The 18,443-nt window shown below is 34.8% G+C and overlaps 1 protein-coding gene and 1 pseudogene across 2 annotated transcripts; one reads left to right on the forward strand and one right to left on the reverse strand.

The window, feature by feature from the left end:
• Window positions 1-1,378: 1,378 nt before the first annotated feature.
• Window positions 1,379-5,427, reverse strand: LOC114281917 (uncharacterized; annotated as a pseudogene). Its single transcript, XR_014346048.1, has 4 exons — window positions 5,208-5,427; window positions 4,570-5,103; window positions 2,349-2,414; window positions 1,379-2,253 (listed from the first exon to the last, which is right to left on the reverse strand). The product of XR_014346048.1 is annotated as an uncharacterized LOC114281917 (transcript).
• A 6,712-nt stretch (window positions 5,428-12,139) lies between these two features.
• On the forward strand, window positions 12,140-12,448 carry LOC145803427 (uncharacterized). The gene has a single exon (XM_082896698.1). It carries the CDS (start codon window positions 12,140-12,142, stop codon window positions 12,446-12,448), a length of 309 nt encoding a protein of 102 aa, XP_082752824.1.
• The last annotated feature ends 5,995 nt before the right edge of the window (window positions 12,449-18,443 follow it).

The raw sequence follows: 18,443 nt of genomic DNA on the forward strand, positions 1-18,443 counted from the left end.
GCTACGACCGATGTTAGGGTGCATTCTCTTAGATCTCTCCACATCCACTGCATCATCAAAACAGAGGCCTTGCCCTTGGATCTATTGAGATCCTCTGACATAGGTCCCCTTGGTCCGTGGTGTCCTCTAACTCTGTCCACCCGACATTCCATGATTGCCGATGTGAATTTCCCTTTCCCTTGACATGTTGTGGAATAGCTGGTACTGCCTTCTGTCCTCCTTTTTGGACATCGGCCTTGGCTATTGGTGCCAGTGTGTCTTATAGGGAAAACGTTGATAGCATCACGTTGTTCTGCATCATGAAGTTGACCACTGTCTATAAGTCTGTCAACTTATTTGCCATGTCCTTCAGTTCCTTATCTCTTCTCAGGCACCTATCCTTTCATACCTGGAGATCGCCTTCATGGTAGTACTCATCTTGACTACCCTTCTTGCTCCCGTTTTGGCCCTTAGCAACATTGTTTCCCTTGGGGTCGACCTCTTGTACTTCTTCACTATTGTTCCCAATATTAGGACCCGTGTGTTCCTCTTCCTCACTGTAAATGTCAATCCCCGATCGTCACTTCCTGTCCGTTGTTTGGCATCTATTCTATACTAAGTTCCCATAGATGGTGCCAAATTGTGGGTGTTGATTTTCGACCACACAACCAAATAGGGAATTTAGCTAGAGAGCACGTGGCAGAATAAATTAAGCCAACCACCTGCCAACAAGAAGATGAGAATATCGCGGTAGTTCATCAACATGGGGGCACTCCGAGAATCAAGTCAGTTAAGTTATCTCTCAAATATATCAAACAAATACTGAATTCATCAAAAAATAAAGCGTATCTTAAACCCAAGGTGCCATACTTTTATAGATAGCAGTGTTCTAGTCCCCTAGAAGTCTCACTTCATAGGACTCAAGCACAATGTTCATCTCGGACTCTTAGCTAGATAGGGATAAACTCCTCAAGAGTTTTATCCTTATCTGAACTAAAAGCCTCCTCTTATCTAGGACTCTTGTCCCTTATCCAAGTATCTCGAATTCAGGCATTACCGCATCGAATATCGATAACGTTGCAATCATCTTGGCAAACATGACCAACCCACGTAGCACCTCGGCTGACATCTCAAAGGCACTATGGCCACATAGCGTCATTCTCAAAATACTTCCCCACATATATAATACAAATTAATTTTACATAATATTTTTCATATATATAACCACTAATTTGTAACAAAATTCACATTTTAAATTTCTCTCATTTTTATTTTGATATTTCATTAGAGGTTTAAATATATATATATATATATATATATATTAACTATAGTGAAATAGAACAATTTCGAAAACGGATTATAAATTCAAAATTTAATCCATGATTAACGGATTGAATGGTACAAATTAATGTGATTTTAATAGATTAGACAATATTGTACACAATTCTACCTAAGACTAGGACTGACAAATGGCTCCCCAATCTTTGGGAATTTTTAAAACAAAAAAACAAAAAACAAAAACAAAACAAAACAAAATAAAAATGAAGGATCCCTTTATAGGAGAGACATAAGCCCACAACCAGGCTAGGTTACACGCCTTCTCCCACATGTCTACTTGCACCATCAATCTTTGATTTTAATAGTAATGACACGATAGTGAAAAAAAATGCTACAATCATTCCACACATTAATCTCCGCCATCCATTCCCACTGAGGAATTACAAAATTAACACTGCATATATTAATAGGGAATCTGCTAAACATTGTATAATACCAGTTCGTGAATTTCTAAGTTCTTTCAAGTCAAACACCAAGATAAGTCCACGTTTGCCAAAGTTTTAACACAAGGCACTGCCATTAAACATGCAAGGTCCTTTTGATGTACAAAAATTGCTCGTGTTGTGAGGAGAGCCCAGCAAACACTGTCCTCCCCTGTAAAGCTTGGTTTGAACCGAAAAATGCATATGCATGGTGTTTTTTTTCCTCCTTTATATCAACTGAACTGATGATCACTTTGATGTCTAAAAGTTTGGTTTAGTTGCCTTCCACTTTTGAGCACTCTCAGAAAGAGACTATCAGGCCAGTTAAAAATCACCCACTTGAAATAACAACCTTCCATCGAGGACAAATTGATCCACACCTAACTTAGGCAAAGTAGCATCTTCATCTGGAAGTTGTGTAGTGGAACAAATTTGTGTTATTAGGAACAATCTTTCAATGGTCATCTTCATTTGTTCCTGGGCAGTTGGATAAGAGTGCTTCCATTAATTCATACTGAGAAATGGAAGAGAAACTATCATCAGTACAAGAAATATGGCGACCTTGGCAAAGATGATTATGTGGTAGAGAGCATTATTGTCACTACTTACTTGACATCCACAGAAGAGGCAATATTGATATTCCTCTCTCAGCTTTATCAATATATCTTGCAAATCCTGCATTAGTATATGGTTTGATCAACATCCACCAGCAATGTATAGGGAATGAGCTTCAGAATCAAAAGCAAACAATGACGAGAAAGATAAAGACACGGTGCACTGCTGTCATACTGTTAGCGCATAAATTTCCTACTTTTGCTCACCTCAATCAGTTTGTATAAGTAGGTCTGTCTTGGTTTGCACATAGATTAAGCCAGCTTTCACCCAGTTCAATATGCAGACTGGTGCATATAATGAATAGACAGCTAAAAAAAAGGAGTTACAAAAATGCAAATTACATAGAAAGGGAGGGGAGGATATCGCCCAAATTATTAAGTTCATTAAAGGGTGACCCAGCGCACGAAGCCCCCACTAAAGAAGGGTTTGGGGAGGACAAGGTGTATGCAGTCTAACCCCTATTTCTAGAGAGAGTGTTTTCGGGACTCGAACTTGCACCATAGGGGCGCTAACGGCAAGCCTTACCATTGGGCGCCAACCCGCCATTTAGTTTGCTATTAAGAAAATGCTACAACTTGAAGATGCCAGCTAGCTCATCAAGTCCTACTTTCAATTTGGTTAAAATTTGAAGGGTCTTCATAGTAAAGGGAGGCTAACATTAGTCATGTAGAGCCGCAATCGTTGGACCAAGGGAGAGAAAGGAGAAAAAAGAACCCCCAAAAAAAAAGACAAAAAGAGGCAGCCATCACAAAATATCCTTTTGCCTGCCTAAGAAAACACAAGACATTTGCAAAACGAAACCATATCTTTATAATGGTCTTATTGAAGAACAGGAATTAAAGTCAAGAATTATACCTCCAATTCCAATTGCATTGTATTTAAAACTGGGGTGTGATGCGATGCTATTAATTGGATGACACAAAAATTGGAATAAACAGTTGGAAAAAAAATCTTGTTTCGTCAAGAGATATACACTTTAACACAAAAATAAAATAAAATATGTAAGAACCCTACTAGTTCAGAAACTGAACATGAGGAGGAAATATTTGTGTTATTGTAGAGAAGAGGGGAACCTGTAGGAGGAGGGCCACTTTAGAATCACACTTGAATATCCTCATCAACTAAACTGGAGGTTTTGTAAAAGAATCAAGCGTAGGCACTGGATCAAATTGATAGAACTAGGTTCTGGATTAAATATCTGGACAAAGCATTAAGTGCCAGGTCAAACCCTAAATCTGTTAACAATAACTTTCATAAAGCTCTCAAGCATTCATTCATTGAAGTGACATTCTGTTTTGCTTTGTCCCCAAGCACAAAAATAAAATAAAGAGAAATCAAAAGAGAGAGAGAGAGAGAGAGCCCTAGGAGAGGAAATGTTGTTGAGAACCCAGATTGCCTTGTGTGTTGAGGGCATGGAGAGAAGCAATGCAATACCAATGAAAACTGTAATTCCTGACCTTCATTCGAAATTTAAGGTTGCTTGTTGTAGCCTACCTAATTCTAGATTTCTAGTTCCATGGAGTTCCTGCACGATGAAAAGTAAAGAAGTACAAACACTTCTAAGATCGTGGTGTGTCCGGGTCAAACACCTCCACTGGTAGGACACATGTCCAAACACATCCTATCATTTTTAAATTTGTTTAGACCCGGACAAACATATTACAAGTTTAAACAAAATAACTGTAGCTCAAATGATAAAAATACTACGTAGAATTATATCTATTAATCCCTTTCCTTTAAATTTTAAACTTTAAAACTAGTGTTGTGTTTGTATTTTTCATTATCTTTGAATGAAATATTCATATATATGACATATAATAAAGGAAAAAATTAATCTATGTTAACCCATTGTGATTAGGCCTTAGGGCCTGTTTGATTGGTTAGAGTAATAGGGATAGGATTAATAATCCATGAGATTAACCATTGGATTGACTGTCCAACTCAATTAGTTGGATAAATGTGTAGATTATGAATGCCTACCTCATATGGTATTGAATATCTCACAATTTTGTGGGATTAAAAGTCTGACATATTACTAAGCCTGCCATCATTTACATTGAAGATTGGAACTTGATTACCAGTTCATGTTCAATATGCACAATTTAAATCAAAACATATTTATTTTGACTATATGTATAGGAGCAGCAAAATTAGCTAAAGTACACACAAATAAAACACAATCATGTACATATGTGAGAAACAAATATGGTTGTACCTCTTCGGTTGTTATCTCCTCTTCCTTCTCTTCATATTCAGCATCCTTTTCGTCCTTGTCAGCCTCTGCCACCACCTCCTTATTCTCCAACTGCTCCAATGTCGCCTTCACCTTGTGATAATTCACCACAATCCTCCGACTCTGCCATTGCTCTTTGTGACGGCACCCAAAATCCTCCATCAATGCCTCCTCCTTCTCCCTCTCCCATTCCATCCTCTCATCTTCCCTCTTCCTCTTCTTTTTTCTCGGGTCCTCCTGACCAATCCCAGCTCGAGTCCACCGAATCTCAAGCCCCACGGGCTCAGCAAGACCAGAACCCTCCTTCCCCAGCGTGGACCCTGGTGTGTAACCCATCTGTTTCAACAACTAGAAACCAATGTTGGATTGGGGAATCGCTGATTCTAAGCTTGCTAGGGTATTTCGCTCCTATTCTTCTTGCCTATTTTCTCTCTTGAGTTTTCGTTGTTCTTGCCAATTTTGAGTTTTGGGTTTCTTGTCTGAAGGTTGGGAAATTTGGGTATTGTTGGCAGAGACCTGAACATAATTATTGTTGTTGTTGTTCAAAACGTATGTATCTATATCTATTGTGAAGATATATCTATATCTATATACATATACATATGAAACTTGGAACTAACCTGTACCAAAGATTTTGAGGGGGCAGTGGTTTCGAGAGGAAGGAACTGAGAGAGGTCGCCCATATAATCTTCTTCTTCTTCTTCATTAGACGGTTCTTTGTTTGTTGTTTCTGCCATTGGTGAGAGAGCTTGGGAGAGAGACTCTAGTCTGTTCTTGTTTTTCTCCTCTTCGCCTCCTTTTTCTATTTTTATTTTTATTTTTTACTTTTTAAGGTTCAATTCACTATCAATCCACACAAAAAATAAAATAATAAAATAATTTCACTTTTTTTTTTGTCCTTTAACTTATTTATTTATTTATTTATTATTATTATTATTATTAATTTCACTTTTATCTCTTGTACTATTCTCATTTTTTCTATTTAACTCCTAGGCTTTCAATTTTATCTATTTATCCCTAAAATTTTAGCATAAATTACACTGACACCCTTGACGTTTTTATTTAAGGGGTTTTTTTTTAAGGTCCCTAGTATTAAGATTTTATAATATAAAGGACATTCAATATTTTAATAATGTCTAAGGTCCCTCAAGTTGATCCAGAGAAAATTGGTCCAAAGAATTTCTCTGACCTTTCCTTAACTTCTCACTGTAAATTTCTCTACCCTTCCCTTCTCCAAATTTCTCTGCCTTCCATATACTTCCCACTCTCCTAGAGAAATTTCTCTGCCTTCTCTGCTCCTCATGGACTCAACACTCCAGAGAAATTTGAAAATTTCTCTGACTTCACCGATCTTCAATTGGTCAAAATAAATCTAGAGAAATTTGAAAACCCAGAAAAAATTGGTCAAAATGAATCCAGAGAAATTTGAATTTTCTCTGGGTTTGAGTGAAGAAGTTATAAAGATTTGATATTTGAAATAAAAAAATGAAACAGTTGTAGGGGAATTTGTCGCTCTGTCCTAAAACACCTCTTCCACTTGTGGAAACAACTTGTGATCAACCCAAAGAAAATTCCTTCTAACCCAGAGAAATAATATTGTGGATCAGAGAGAATTCCTACTACAGGTCCAGATATCAACTAAACACTGTAACTTTAACTTTGGATGTCCAATAACAAGCATTTTGTGGTAAACTCAAAACAACAAGACAACAATAGTCATAGAGGCACATTATATGTGCACAATGCTAATTTTGATACATTTAGGGATCCTTGTATTTATGTACGGTGCAACACAATACAATAATTAACTTACCATATCCTTCCATGGAGATGGTTTGCAGGTCCTTCCATGGAGATGGTTTCCAAGGAGTTCTTAACCAACTCAAAAACCATCATATGTAAATGTGTTGGAACATACCTACTATGACAGCAAATAAAGTTAATGTCGGATCCGACTATAGAGCTGTTGTAGAAGTCGGGTTGGGAGATTGAGAAAGGAGGCTCACAAGATCAAGGGGGATCTCGACGTCAAGCTCTCTTCTTACACCAAGCTCAGCTCTAGGTTCTCCCATGCAGGTTTCCTTCTCTCTCTCTCTCTCTCTCTCTACATATACATATGGCATCGTTTGGGTGTTGGAGCGTTCTAAATCTCTGCAGCATATCATCAGACCTCTCTGATCGGCCATGAAAGCATCTCTCTCTCTCTTCGTTCCAAACTCTGGTTTTGATCACTGCTAATCAAATACGGACTTGAACATGCAAATTATCATCATCACCGTGTGTTTTCAAGCCTCTTTCTCGTTAATCTGAGAGAAATCTCAGATTTGTAGCGTTACAGATCTTGCATTTCAAAGCAACTCTGTGAAGAAGACACTGGATATACTTATAATTCCAGTCTCTATCCATTTGAAATAACGGTGAACAGTAATCATAGAGGTCAGGTCAGTGAATCATAGAGAGAAGAAGAAATTGTTGCATACGAAAGAGGAAGAGGGAGTGAATTTTCTCTGTGATATATGGGTGTAGGGTTAAGGGACTTTAGACATCACAAAATAATATTGTGGATCTCTTCAATCACAAAAAATGGGAGGGGGACCTTAGATTAATTTTTTCTTTATTTAATACAAATTTTCCTTTACGTTTGAAAAATTACACTCACTCTCCTATCAAATTAAAATGACATATTTGTCCATTAACATTTATACAAATAAAATAATAAAATAATATAGATATTTTATTCATGTCATTTCAAAAAAAATAATAATTATCTTCTTTGGTTTAACTCACACAAAAAATTAAGTTTTTATTTTTTTTATTTTTTTAATATTTTAAGTAATTTTTTTTTAATACACATAATCTAGATATACTTAAGAAGTATAACACTTTATAATTTTTTTTTTAAAATTCACCAAATACAAAAAAATATATATAGAAAAATACAAAAATTCAATACATTATCTTATTTTGTTGTAAAACTTTTTACCATGATATAGAAAAAAGAAACTTTAGAGATTAAATAGGAAAATCAATAATTTAGAATTGAAATACAAAATCAGTAATAGTTTAAGGAATAAAAATAAAATTAATTATTATTTTTAATTTTAATTATTAAATTCATCATTTCAGTCATTAATATATATATATATATTTTTTATTTCAGCTTGGCTAAGCTTAATTTAAAATGATTGTCCAAATTAATGAGCAAGAAGTTGATTTAAGAATTTAAACAAAAAAAAATGCCCCACACTTTTAAAACCAACAGGATGACCCCGTATGATGTGGCTAATGCCACATCAATCAAACCAAACTCACTAAAAGACAAATAAAAATAAAATAAATAAAATAAAAACTCAGCCCTTACAGAGACTTTGTAAGTCTAGATCCTATGCGTGCCTCTTTCTAATGTTCCAAAACGATAACCAGAAAGAAAAAAAATAGTGTACAGTGAATACAACTAATAACGCATTGCTGGCAACCCCTACCATCACTCCCTGTCTAGCATCCGCTGCCATCCCAAACCAAGGTCCTAAATATCGGCCGGTACGGGCCGATTCATAACGGAAAATGAGAGTGCCGAGTCGGATACTCACCGATATACTGGTGAGAACGAATTTCACGTCCGTAGCGGCCGATTCCCGACACGTATCGGCTTGTATCCGATACGTGAGCGTTCCAATTCCGATATAGTCCGATTCGGCTGAAAAACGAGCAAAGCATATGGAAAAATAATTGAGGAAAGCAAGTCACATGGAAAAACAAATCACCTGGAGAAGCATCAAATCGGACCAAACTTCAAACCCAAATCAAACCCAATCGGATCAAACTCAACTCAACTCCCCAAAGTTTTTCCTCAATCGGACCAAACTCAACTCCCCAATCAAACCCAAATCCATCTTCCAGGGGCATCGATCTTGTAAAGTGTTGCAAGGAGAAGCATCGAATCGAACCCAAACCATCACCGATTTCAAGTTCCTTCATTGAAGGTTTTTCTCTCATGCTCTGTTTACATTTGTTTCGTGCTCTGCTTTTTGCTTTGGCTGAACACTTCAAATGGTTTTGCTTTTGATAGGTTTGTTTATATTATATTATGTTATATTATATTATTTTATGGTTTTGCTTCTTCAAATGGGTTTGCTGCTGTCCGGTTTGCTTTGTTTGGTTTGTTTATGTTATATTATGTTATTTTTTTTCTTCTTCAAATGGTTTGTTTATATTATATTATGTTATTCTTTTCTTTTCTTTATGATTATTTTTTTATTTATATTATGGTATGGGATGGTTTTGCTTGGTAAGTTGCGTTTGGTTTGTTTATAATTTATTTTTTTTATTTTTTTTTTCTGGTTGTTGTTTATAATGGTTTATAATTTGTTTCCTTGGTAAGTTGTGTTTGGTTATTTTTTCATTTATATTATGGTATGGGATGGTTTTTTTCTTGATTTTTTTAAATAACCAAACTATATATAATAAAATATTAATAATACAAATAAAAAAATTTAACAGCTTTTGTTTGCTTGACGGGGGATGAGACTAGAGTCACCCTGATTATTGATTGAAACTGCATTAAAATCGATCAAAAAAATAAATAAATAAAATAAATTAGTTAATTAAGGTTAATATAAATACATATCATTTAGTTGAAAATGAGTCAAAAGTGCATTTACATATCAAAATTTTGATTAAAATATGATAAATTAAGGCTAAAAGAGTGAAAAAATACATAAAATTGAGTTTTAGAGGGATTGCTAATGATTTTTGAAATTTCACAGCCGCGACGCCCGATACCCGATACGTACCGGTCGATACTCCCGATACCGATACTCCGCGATCGATACCGTTACGTTACCCAATACCGCGATTTAGAACTATGTCCCAAACCCTTCTCCACCCCCACTCTCCATCCATTGGCACCACCATCACAACCCTAACTTTCACCGCCCTGTCCAACCAAGCCACGGCATCACCACCGCAACCCTCCTCCTCCCATCTCACCTCCTTCTTCTTCTTTTAGTGCCAAAATGTTGCTCTTGAATTGGAGCAAAGAAATAGGAACACAAAAGAAATTAAAGGAATCAAAATGGGTAAGTAGAAAAAAAGGTATCGAAGAGAGAGATTTCAATTGGCTCAACTGTAATTGTTGATTGTGACTGTGGATCTTAGAGTGAAGAGCTATGGTGGGTTTGGTAGTTTTTCAAGAGAAGAAGGAGGAAGATGTTTTTTTTAGGTGGGTTTGATAGTTTTTAGAGAGAAGAAGAAGAAAGAAAGAAAGAAAGAAGTTTTTAAGTGAGTTTGGCAATTTTTAGAGAGAGAAAGTAGGAAGAAGAAGAAGAGTGTGTTCAGCAAACTAAGATTAGGGCTCGCAATCTGTCAATAGCTGGTCATCCTACTCCCTCGCCATCTATCAATAGCCAATCACTATTTGTAGTCATTGTGAAATCCCGTATTTTTTAGGTATCAATATTTTAATGAGAGGAATTGGTGTTTTGTTTTAGATAGTAGTTTGGTGGTGAGATATTTAGATATGAGCCGAACTTATTTTTTCTATTTGTTTTATCTCTACTTCATTATTATCATTATTCACCTATTTTATTTTTTTTTAGTTTGCTTGGGCTTTAATCAAAATCCATGTGGCGGGCAATTCTCTTCCATGCCATGCACCATTCCATGCTTTCTTTTCTCTTTCATTTTTTTTAATCCTTTCTCTCCAAGAAAATTTTCATTACCTCCAAGCAAATTTTCTTTTTTTTATTCTTTTATTTTTTCTTCCCTCCAAGTTTACTTGGAACCTATTTTTCTTCCTTTATTTCAATCACAAATTGAATAATTTTCTCACTTATTACTCTATTTTGCCTTAGCTTTTTTGCTTTGGCTCTCTTTTTCTCTTTTTCCATTTGTGATCAAAACTTTGCGGTCAAATTTGGAGTATTTAGAGTGAGAGTCATCAATTTTATTAAAGATGAGTTGTAGATTTTGTCAAATATTACATACCTTGTGCCTTAGAATTTTAGTCTACCATTCCTGAAGATTTGTGGAGAAATATCAGATGATTATTGTGAAGGGAAAAAATATGAGCCCAGGCCTAAGCCCAGTCATAGCAGCCCAAGCCAAGACGATAAGCCTAAATGCATCCCTTAAAGTCCACAAAAGACAGTTGGCAACAACTTGTCATCAAATCTAGATGCGTGGGAAAACAAAGCAATCATAAAAGATAGCCTTCTAAAAGACCAAATCTACTAAGTAAACAAGAGGCGTCAAATAAACCTTCATCCAATGGTGGGAAGCATAAAACAGATAAAAGTAGGATATAGGCTGGCCTAATGAGAAGCAGAATCGTCCGATCAAGTTTAATCGTATGGACGAGATGCTCAACAAGTTGGCCATTGACATCTAATATCATCTAAACCATCTATATATTAATGATCCAACGATTAAAGACAAAGCATACTTGGCAAATTGTTCGACCAAAGCCAGCTTTGGGTAGAACCCTTTAATCAAAGCAAGATCCAACGGATGAGTTAAGAACCAGAATAGGTATAAAAAGGGTAAGCAAACAAGGCATAAGGGACAAGTAAGTGGGTTCTACCTAACCTAACCAAAACTCAATCAAATTATATACCGGCAATATTTTTCCTTTATGTTATATACTATGGTCGATCATTATGCTGACTTGATCGTCGGAGGGTCCTCCAGGACAACCCTGGTCAGGAGTGATCATTGACGTTTGGTTTTTCTTTGTAGAATATAAAGGATTGAGTGCATCATCTTGCTTTTCGTGTGGGGATAATTTCACCTTCCACAATTGGAGTCGTCTGTAGGAACGCTGAGAAGATGAGTGTCCATATTTCTCTATAAGGGATACCAAGTAAAGCAATACTGTAAGATCGAGGACAATCTAAAAAGGACTGAAGAATCATGACCAGTGTCGCCCCAACCCAGAAGTCAAAAAAACCCCACGCTTTTGGGTTGGGATATGAACCGACTAAAGAGGATTGAAAGAGGAAAGGAGATAAAGTGAAGAATCAAGGAAAAAAAAGCCGGAAGGCAGTTTGAATTGATCCACAAACCAATCAGGGGCACTCTAAATGAACGCTTTGTTTGTCAAGGAGAGACTTCCCATTCTGTGGGTTCCCCGAGCCGTGGATTAAACAAGAGACAAGGAAGAGATACTCAAGGTTCGAGATTTTCTTCAATCATCAGTTGTCAGATAGCGAGGAAGAATGGATTGATCCAAGCATTGATGTGGGAAAGAAAAGAAGTGCTAGTTCGAAGAGTAGTGAAGAAGAACTTCTAGAGACAACACTGGCTGACCTCCTAGCGGATTTCAGCACCGGGGGTGAGCTTACTAACTTGGAGGATAGGGTTACTATTTCTATGATCGGGGATGGACCAGCAGTAGATAGCACCAAGCTCATTCTGGACGCAACCGAGGTTCCATATTTGGTTTGGCAATTCAAAAAGGGTTCCATTGAAATTTCTGATTTGGATAATAAGTCCGAGTCTGAATCTGATTCCACTTAGTCTGTTGTGTCAGAGTCAGATCATTAGGGTAATTTCGATGAAGGGTCAATCAAAATTTGGCAAGAAAGACAAGTTATCACCTCGATATATTAGTCCATTTCAGATTTTAGAAAAGCTTGATCCAGTTGCATTCCAAATTGCTTTATCGCCGAGAATGGAACAAATGCACAATGTGTTTCATGTTTCAATGTTGAGGGGTTATATTCATGATTCGTTCCACGTCATTGATTATCACTGGATAGCTTTCGACGATACTATGGAATATGAAGAGAATCCGATCCAAATCATCAACCAGCAAGTAAAACAATTGAGGAATATAGAAATTCACATGGCTAAGGTAGAATAGAAGGAACATTACAGTAAAAAAGCCATGTGGAAAAGAGAAGATGAAATAAGGCAAAGGTATCCCAAGTTGTTTTCGATACAAGGTAACGCAAGTTTGGAGGACCAAACTTATTAAGGGGGGAAGACTGTGACAACCCCATCACGTAATATGTTTATATCTATTTAATTTTGAATCATAATTATGTGTTTGATGAGTATTTTTCTATATATCTATTCATTGATGAAGAATCTGTTGTGATTTTTCCTTTAAATCTGAAATTGAAAGCCTTTATGACTTTAAGAACCAAATTAGTGAGTTTGATTAGGATGGCATAATTTTCAGAACCTATTGAGAAGTTTAATTAAAATTTGATTCAGTATAATTAATTGAGTTTTAGTTAACCTTAAGCTCTAATTAATTAGCTTAATCCCTAATTAGTGTGTTAAGTTAACTAACATGTATATATATATATATATGCTAATAAAAGAATTTAGGCTCATCTTTCAACTCAAAATCTACTAGAGGGGAGCATTTAGAGAGAGAAAGAGAGAGTGTGTGACTTTATCTAGAGAGAGAAAGGTTTAAACTTGGAGATTTTGCTAAGGAATTGAAAAATTGTGTAGAGGAACTCAAGTTCTTGCTAAATTGATCTTAATTGAAGACTCTAGGTAAGTGTTTAACTCTTAATTCATGAATTAAAGTCACCAAGTATGTGAATTCAAGAAGATAATGAACTTAAACACAAGAATTGAGCTTAAATTGATAAATTGGGAGCTAGAGCATACATGCATATATAATTGTGTGAAAAATCATCAATTTGAGCATGATTTTGTTACCTATACTTGAATTGAGACTTGAATCATACATGCATCCATGAATTATATTGTTTTGAAGCTCAATTCCATGTTTTGAAGTTGTAGGAGAAGAATTTGAGCCAAGTTTATTCATGCATGAAGTTTTAAGCTTCAATTTTGCAAAAATGATGAAGCTTTTGAGCTATAAGTTTAGAATTGGCTTTATACTCATGTGTTTAGATGTGTTTTCATGGTTTGGTATGCATCATGCAAGATTTTACATTTGGAACTTAAAGTTGGAAACTCAAAACTCTGTTTTGAAAACCCAGAATTTGGCCTTATTGCTTAATCAATGAAGTCACCGCTCGAGCGCACAATGAGGGCTTCTAGTATTTTTGTAAAGCATTGCACATGGCTTGAGCGAGAAGTGACCACTCGAGCACCCTCAATTTATTTTCCGCATTGGCTCTAGTGATCATTGAGCCTATAATCTTAGCATCCAGTACTTTTGCAAACCATGTGGTCAGCTCGAGCGACAAGTGTACTCGGGCAAAGTGTCATGTTCGGCATGTTTTGAAAAGTAATATTTTGTTCATATCATCGTTCTCCTTTCCTTTGGAGCATTCATAGGGATGAATTAAGCCTCATGAATGAAATAATAAGTAAAACTTGACATAAGAGAATTGAATAAGTTAAGAATGATTTGATTAAGGAATAAGCTTCAATGTGTGTATATGTTTATGTGATATGTTGGTTGAGTAGCAGATGTAATTCTAGGAATAAAAATTACTAAAACATCTGAAGGATATGCTTTATCTCAGTCTCATTATGTTGAGAAAATACTGGATAAATTTGGAAAACGTGACTACTGTCCTGCTAAAACACCTGTTGACATTAGTCTTCATTTGTCAAAAAATACAGGTGCAGGCATATCACAATTAGAGTACTCTCAGATAATCGGAAGCTTGATGTACTTAATGAATTGCACTAGGCTGAATATAGCCTATGTTGTAAGCAAATTGAGTAGGTACACAAGTAATCCAAGGTCTGATCTTTAGAAAGCGATAATTAGGGTACTTAGGTATCTAAGACATACCCAGAATTATGGCTTACATTATACCAAATATCCAGCAGTACTCGAGGGATACAACGATACAAATTGGATATCGAATACTAAAAACTCAAAATCCACTAGTGGATACCTCTTTACCCTAGGAGGTGCTGTAGTCTCTTGGAAATCCTCCAAGCAAACATGCATAGCAAGGTCGACAATGGAATCTGAGTTTATCGCATTAGATAAAACAGGAGAAGAAGTAGAATGGCTTCGTAATTTCTTGGAAGACATTCTGATATGGCCTAAACCTGTGCCAGCTATATGCATTCACTGTGATAATGAAGCAGCAATAAGACGGGTACAGAATCATATATATAACGATAAGTCTCGACACATTCATCGACGACATAATACCGTTAGGCATTTGCTCTCACATGGAATAATTTCCATAGAATGCGTAAAGTCAAGAGAGAATATTTCAGATCCATTGACTAAAGGGTTAGCTAGAGAGCAAATGTACCATTTATCGAGGGGAATAAGATTAAAGCCTATTATTTAAAAGTCGCCATAATGGCAATCCAACCTAGTTAACTAGAGATCCCAAGATCTAGGTTCAAAGGAACAACCAAATTATGGATGACTTCACGTATCACTAAGGAGGTTTTCTCCTACCTATTTCTATGATAAAAAGAGTGATACCTGCAGCGTTAGTAGGATAAGCTTTGCTTTTAATGATTCTTATTGTAATGACCCAACCCGTAATATACTAAATTATGCATATGGTTATGTATTTGATATGAATTTCTATGTTTAATTATGTGATTTATGCGATTAGGAATTTATATCTGTTGACTGTAGAAAAATCTATTGCAATTGGGGCTGTGAACTGAGAATTTATAGCCTTAGAGGTGCCAGAAACCAAAACCAATTTTACATCTGTGTTTAGCATAATTTTTAGAGCCTGCAGTGAAATTTGGCAAAATTTGATTCTTAATGAATAAATCGAGTTTAATTAGTATAAACCTTAGATTAAGCCAACCACATCATGTATAAGATTTTATATTTAATTGATTAAGGAAATTTGGATTCTAATTAGTTGTTACTCTAATGTAATTTGGGATTTATGAGAATTTTGAAGTCTGATTCGCATTTGATTTTAGTAATGATTTATTTTGGAATTTGAAATTAAGGGTCCAAATGGCTTAAGGAAGTGAAAGTAATAAGTTGAATCAATTTAATTTTAAATACGGACCCATTTAGGAGTTTAATTAATATTTGGTTCAGTTTAATAAAATCAAGATTTGATTAATTGGGTCTAAATTGGAGTTAATTATGTTAATGATATTATAAGGTTTGAGAAATTATGATTATTATAAATTAAATCTATTTATGAGGTATCCAACTTGAATATGAAATTTATTGACAAGGATTTTGGGTTTTATTAGAAATTGAAGGCCTTAAAGATCTAAGAAATCAAAATTGATGATGAAAATAAGTTTAATTCAATATTTGGAGCCTTTTGGGAGCTTGATTAAAAATTTGATTCAGACTGATAAATTTAAATATAATTAATTGGGCTCTAATGGAAATCAAATTAGATTAATTAATTATTTGAGATTGTGATTAGTCATGATTAATTTAATTATGTGTTAATCAAGAGTTATTAAGAATAAGTGTAATTTAATTAAATTATTCTTAACCATAAATTAAATTGTAAAATGATTTAGAGTTTGAATATATATATGGGTATGTGTGCTGAGAAGTATGTGTGTGTGCAGAGAAATCTATGTTGGTCAAGAGATGAAGGTGCGAGTATATATGTATTATGTTGAGGGAATGCCTTCGAAAAAAACTAAGAGAGGGGGAGTGAGAGTTGAAGTCAAAGACAAGGTTAATGCAAGTGTGCTGGAAATTTGGGAGTTAGAAAGGGATGAGAAATTGAGTTTAAGTTCAAGAAGAAAGGAAGAACAAAAGAGAGAAAGTTTTTGTGGGATACCAAAATTCAAGCTAAAAATTGTGGAAAAATCATCTTAAGGTAAGAAATTTCATCCTCTTTCTAGTATTGTTTAAATGATCTAGACATAAATTGATTCAAGATGGATTTTGAGAGGATTAAAAATGAAGATTTGAAGATTAATTATATAAATTGATAGAAATTGGGTTTTGCATGTAAAATCAAGTTAGGTTGAAGAATATGAGTTACGATTCTTTAAATTTGTTGAGTTTGAGTTTAATTTTGAGAATTATTCTTGAATTGTGTTATATAAATTACATGCAACAATGATGTATTGAAGATTTGATCCATGCAATAGAGTTAGGTTCAAATTTATGGAAATTAACTTAGAAATTAATCACTTTGGGTTTGAAATTGGGTTTGATATGGAGAAAATGAATTAAATCTAAATGTGGACAAATTTGGGAATAAATTATAATTTATATTTAAGAATCAAAAATTAATTTGATTTTGATTTAAATTTCTTACATGTAAATATTTTTGAAAAGGCTTTATAGCTTCAATCTATATTTTATTAATAAAGAAAGAAAAATTTTGAAATTATTATACTCATGAAGCAATTCGTTTTAATCTTAACAATCAAAGATATTTTTGTATTAGAAATTGAAAAAATTAGCCATGGGTTCATGTTTGTTAATGAAATTACACATATAAATTGAGTCAAGCATGAGCCTAAGTTTTGAAAATGTGTTTGAAAATTATTTTGTTGATTTCAAAGGCACAGAAAATTTACCGACCGCTCGAGCGAACATTAAGGCCAACCAGTATTTTTACAGAGCTTTGCAGACCGCTCGAACGACCAAAGATACGCTCAAGTGAAGACCCCGTTTTCAGCAATTTTTGAATAATTCTTTTAAATGCCTATTTGCATCCTCGTGACAAGCTGAGTATTCGTAGGCACCAATTGGATCACATAGTCATGGAATGAGTTAGAAAAACATATAAAGAGAGTTGAATTGAAATGAAATGGATATTGAATGGTGTTTCTATTGTGTTTTTGTTATGTGATTTGTCTAGGTGGACGTTCGAGGCTTTATATCGACTTAACCTACTGTGAGTAGTAACTTTATAAAGATATGTCCAAGTAATATTTATTTTTGAAATTGTCATTGTTCTTGAAATCAATATGCGATCAATTGAATGGTTTATTAAAATATTATTTGCTATCGATGAATGAAGTTCACTTTCGAAACTGTATTGTGGCATCCATTGAACATAGGCCCTCGCCTGCGGGTAACAATACCATGGCCGTAGGCCCTTGCTTGGGGGTAACAATACCATGGCCATTGATTATAGGCCCTTGCTTGGGGGTAGACCATGGCTATTGGATTGATTGAAACACAGAGATCTCCATTGGTTTGACCCTTTATGGTCCATTGGCTCGACCTTTATGGTCCATTGTTATTGGAATATCATTGTTTCATGGATGTACCACATATATTGATACGAATGGCTTCTGTTATTGTAAAGAGATGACATGATTGCTAATCGAAATGTTCTTCCTATTAAAATGGATTGCTTTGAAAAATGAAAGATATGTTTTGATATGGGATTAGACATAGAAAGTGTATTGTTATAAATTTGATATAATGTGGCAAATGCCTCACTTTGAAAATGATTTAAGATTCATTTCGAATTTGTAAGACATGTTTTTGTACTATCGTCAAACTTCATTCATTTAACCTCTTCATTACTCATTATTTATATATATATATATATATATGTATAGGTGAGCAAAATGAGCAACAGGATAGAAAAAGTCTTACAGTCTACTGGTGTCAGCCTTTTGAAGAGCTTCCGGAATTGAGCAAGTTAGGCTTAAGTAGAGCCAAGAAAATCAGCCACTTAATTTTGTCAAAGTTTGGTATTTTGCTGAGTCTCAAATGTATATGTGTGTGAAATATATAGGATTTGTATATGTATATAAATTATTATTGTGTTTAAATGTTTTAATTATTTTAGTCATCATACATGCACAAGCTCAATGGAAATTATTATTTTTGTTTTGCTTCCGCTTTAGGCCCCGATATTCTTTAAATATTTTGAATTTTGTCATTGCTGTCTTTGAGGCCGAAGGTAATCTAGGATTATTGGTCGGTCATGACTCTTAGGGTTAGTTTGACATGTTTAAAAAAAGTTAAAAAGTTAAAAAGT

Source organism: Camellia sinensis, chromosome 12, assembly GCF_055761805.1.
Source record: "Camellia sinensis isolate YWXY chromosome 12, ASM5576180v1, whole genome shotgun sequence".
Classification (NCBI taxonomy): Eukaryota; Viridiplantae; Streptophyta; class Magnoliopsida; order Ericales; family Theaceae; genus Camellia; species Camellia sinensis.